We start from the raw sequence: 4,523 nt of genomic DNA, 5'->3' as shown, positions 1-4,523 counted from the left end.
AAAAAAAAAAAAAAAAAAAAGACGAAAAGGAAAGGAAAGTTGTTGTAGTTGTAACCCTCCCGCCCCGCTCTCCTGCACTGGTCGGGACTAGCCTTAGGCAGCTCTCTGCAGTCTGCACTGATGGTGGTGGTGGTGGCAGAAAAAAGCGGACGGGGGAAGGGGGGGGGGGAACTTAAACTCTTACCTACTCCGTAGTTGTCAAGTACCTTTTCAGGTAAGGAACTTGAAGGTATTACACTCTCTCAATACCACAGGGTCCTTGGATGGTCAGTAATTTTACAATACGAGAGCCACGATCCACGGGTAACTTCCTTTGCGACGCTGAAAAGGGTTTAGGGGGACTCCGCCGTACCCGCAGCAGGCGTATCTCGCCGACACCGAATCAGGTCTATGCAAATGCCAAATTCGTTGATGACGATAATTCTCAGGATTTCATCTATGATGATACGCCTTCGAAAAAAAAAAAAAAAAAAAAAACCAAGTGGAGCCCTGGGCTATGATGGCTGCGTGCAGGGTAAGTAAAATTACAAAAAAAAAAATCCAATAAATAATACATCTCTTTTATGGGAATTGGAATTGACCGCCACTGGCACGGTGTTATATATTAGTATCCAGACTGCCCTCCTTCAAGTCAATGGTTATCATCTTTCCTATTCTACCTTTCACAACACTCCCAGGAGACTGCCCTATAGCTCAAGGAAGCTTGTTGGTTGTCGATCCTTGTCTTCCCTTCCAGGAGTGATATCATCACCTCTTATATATACATCATTAGATCACCCCTCCTTCTCTCCCTCCTTCTCTCCCTCTCCTTTCCTCTCTCCTAGGGGGAACTTCTTATCAATTCTACCTATCTATCTCAACTTATCTTCACAATGCCTCGCTTCGACGACGCTGACTTCGCTGTTGATGCCGCCCCTGCGGCTCCCGGTACTGCTCCGGCCCCCGCTGCTCGCTCCCCCAGAGATGGTCGTGGCAGCATGGCGGGTTCTCTGCCCATCCCCAATGATGCGGGTGCCACCATTGAGATCCCCGCAACCCGCAGCTCCATCAGCGATGCTGCCCAGTACATGCACAACCTGAGCTTGGCTCCCTCGACTCGGGACCGTCGTGGCTCTCGCAACTCCTTCGGCACCTCCCTCCCTATCCCCAGATCTCCTCGTGTGTCTCGTCTGGCATCCGTGGTCACCGCTGATGGTAACTCGGTTTCCCGCGACCTCCTGGCCTCTCAGGTTCAGGACATGTCCAAGGAGAAGGTTGCTGCTGCCAAGAACATGGCCTTTGCCTTCGATATCGATGGTGTCCTGGCCCACGGTAACCATGCCATTGAGCCGGCTAAGGAGGCCCTGAAGATGCTTAACGGGGACAACGAGCTGGGCATCAAGGTTCCTTACATTCTGCTCACCAACGGTGGTGGTAAGACCGAGGCTGCCCGTTGCGAGCAGCTCAGCGAGGTTCTCGGTGTTCCGATCTCAACCGATCAGTTCATCCAGTCTCATACCCCAATGCAGGCATTGGCCGAGTACTACGAGACGGTGCTTGTCCTCGGTGGTGAGGGCCAGAAGATCCGTGAGGTCGCTGAGAACTATGGCTTCAAGAACGTCGTCCACCCCAAGGACATTGTCGCCTGGGACCCCACGGTATCTCCTTGGGGACACTTCTCGGAGGAAGACCGCGCTCAGGCCAAGCCCCGCGACTTCTCCAAGATGAAGTTCGACGCTATCCTGGTCTTCGCCGACTCTCGTGACTACGCTACCGACATGCAGCTGATCCTGGATCTCTTGCTCGCCGAGGACGGCAAGTTGTTGACCCGTGCCAAGGACCCCGTCGCCTCTCGCATCCCCATCTACTTCTCTCAGGGTGACCTGATCATGCCTACCGACCACAAGGGACCTCCCCGTCTCACCCAGGGTCTCTTCCGTATCTCCATTGAGGCTCAGTACAAGGCTCTCACCGGTGTCGACCTGGAGCGTGTCGTCTACGGCAAGCCTGAGCGTGCTACCTACACCTACGCCGACGAGGTTCTCAAGTCGTGGATGGAGCAGATCCACAACGAGAACCGTCTCCCCCAGAACATCTACATGGTTGGTGACAACCCAGCTTCCGACATCTGCGGTGGTAACATGTATGGCTGGAACACCTGTTTGGTCCGCACCGGTGTCTTCCAGGGTGGTGACAACGACACCAACAACCCTGCCAACTTCGGTGTCTTCCCCAACGTCTTGGAGGCTGTCAAGGCTGCCGTCCGCAAGGAGCTTGGCCAGGATTTCAAGTTCAAGTGGAACCCCAAGGTTAACCCCGTCACTGGCGGTGACAGCGGCTCCGCTGTCGAATAAACGACGATCATGCCCAAAACTTAAAAAAAAGGAATAAGGAACTCACGTTTCACTGGCGTTTGGTTGATTCCTTTTGAATTTCTTTTTATTTACTATATTTCCTCTTCTCCCATTTTGATGCTAGACAACAGCGTCTTTCACGGTCTTCTTTTATTTTTACGGGTTTGAACTTTTGATATCCATTTGTCACCATCTAGCCTGAAAACCAGCAGTGCGATGGTTGATCCATTTTTGTTTCATTTCCTTACATTCTTCAATTTAGACTGGGTTATTTTTTTTTTATGTGATGATGCAAGGGCATCAATGAACAAGTCTTGTTTCAAAACATCATGAGGTTCAACTGGGTTTGGATACACGTATAGATTTCTTTGGCTTAGATTTATTTTAGCATCAATTGAAGCGCCTGTGGCACAACCGCAAGCAAAACTCTGTTTCAAACTTCTTCTCGAGTCGTTGACGACATTCTGATGTAGTCGAACTTAATCCTTGACCCAATGTCTTAGCGGTAGTTCCATCCATAGATCGAGAAGATACTCTTAACACTTAATGCTAAAACCTTTGGATACGCGTAATCGCTCAATTTCCGAATCCCTCCCATCCTCAGTCCAGATTTCCATTCGAGAATAATCTGTTAGGAAATAATGTCCATCTTCTCGGCATCTAGATAGTAGAAAATAAAAAAAAAAAAAAAAAAAAACTCTTCCTCAAAGTTTTCCACCGACGGGATAACCCGGCATATACCGATAGGCTAATGCATGGCATGTTTCGTCTTCGCTTAGAATCAACCTAACCACAGCCACACCCGAGAAGGTCCAAACATGCCTCCGAAGGATTCTCGGATATCTTTGCCATATCCCGTGTTCGGGTCGGCGTGGCTGGCCGGAAAAGAAAACTAACTGGAAGAATTTTTAGTCGCAACTGGTAATAGGGTTGCATCGGGATCTTCGTGTATGCATAGATTTCAGATTTTATTTTTGCCACGAAGGTGGAAAAAATAAACTGATATGAGGTGTTTATTGTGAGTTAGGTTTTCAATACAAAGTTGGAAATACTTGATTGTGTATGTATGTATGTTTGTGTATTGATCTTTCTTTCTGGTGTAATGGGTTTGGCATCGGAGAGGTCTGGCTGGTTCGGATATTGGGCTCGGGTAATATAGAGCTGCTGGAGAGATGGAAGGGCGTTTAACTGATATTGCCTTTTTTTCCATTTCTTTTAATTTTTTAGAGAACTGATGAGATGATATAGAATTCGGAGGGGGGGTTATCTATTTGGATGAGCTGGTTAATGTCTACAGCTTTGCTTCTAGTCAGTTATAAGAAGAAAGCGATATCTTGTACCTTATTCCCAATCTCGATCTACGCTGCTTCATATAGTAGTGTCAATCTGTGAGAAAACGCGTTACTCTGTATTATAACACTATGTGTGTTGAATCAAGTGACTCTAGGCCAGTTATATAGAGAAGTATAATGTAATGTCTCATTGGCAGCGATCCAATGCTCCATACATACGATACAGAAGCCACCGGAAACCGCCCATCTGAACCTCAAGATAGAGTACATGTCAAAACACTTGTCTGATCAAGCTCAAACGACTACAAAAAACCCTCTCAATGCAAAAGGGCACATACCTAGACAACCAGAGTGGATCTCTCTCAAGCTACTAACCCCTTACACAACCGAATCCCATATCCCACAGGAAGCTTATCAAACCCACCATTCCCAAACAGAGGTAGACAACCTAGGTACTAAGGATTTGCTGTTATCAGTTTAGACCCTCCAATTAGTGCCATGCAAGATAGCGATAACGAAACCTGAAATGGGTTAGCAAGATCATTCAAAACAGTCCACGATGGAGATCTTATCAATCTGGTGCCCCCACAGGCCTAATCTCGATCTGGGGATCAGCAGTGGGTAATGACATAAGTCCCGAATTTTCTCAATACATGACGTGCTTTCTTTGCGGTTCCTGAATGGTTGAGAGAAGCCGGATCAGAGTTGAAGCAGGTTTGAGGCGATGGGTGAGAACAGGTGTTCTTGTGGGCATTCTGAAGGTTGCTTTCTGGGTAAATGGAAGGTTTTGTAGGCTTGCTTGATGCATGTAAACTGAGATTATTTGTTTTTTTTTTTTTCCTCTTGTATTAAGGTTCGAGGATCCTGTTTTCTGGATCTTTGTATGTATGGTTAGTTT

At 47.4% G+C, this 4,523-nt stretch overlaps 1 protein-coding gene across 1 annotated transcript; it reads left to right on the top strand.

Annotated features, from left to right (window-relative positions):
- Positions 1–455: 455 nt before the first annotated feature.
- BDV27DRAFT_134848 (phosphatidyl synthase) lies at positions 456–2,773 on the top strand. Its single transcript, XM_032068387.1, has 2 exons — positions 456–514; positions 609–2,773. Exon 2 carries the CDS (start codon positions 873–875, stop codon positions 2,331–2,333), a length of 1,461 nt encoding a protein of 486 aa, XP_031923315.1. The 5' UTR covers positions 456–514; positions 609–872; the 3' UTR covers positions 2,334–2,773.
- Positions 2,774–4,523: the final 1,750 nt, after the last annotated feature.

The sequence above is a fragment of the Aspergillus caelatus genome (genome assembly GCF_009193585.1).
Source record: "Aspergillus caelatus strain CBS 763.97 unplaced genomic scaffold BDV27scaffold_222, whole genome shotgun sequence".
NCBI lineage: Eukaryota > Fungi > Ascomycota > Eurotiomycetes > Eurotiales > Aspergillaceae > Aspergillus > Aspergillus caelatus.
Note: the sequence above shows the minus strand (reverse complement) of the source record. Positions and strands in the feature narration are given on the sequence as shown.

What these genes read in the sequence shown, in the direction of transcription:
- BDV27DRAFT_134848 (XM_032068387.1), top strand. Translation starts at nt 873, where the DNA reads ATGCCTCGCTTCGACGACGCTGACTTCGCTGTTGATGCCGCCCCTGCG.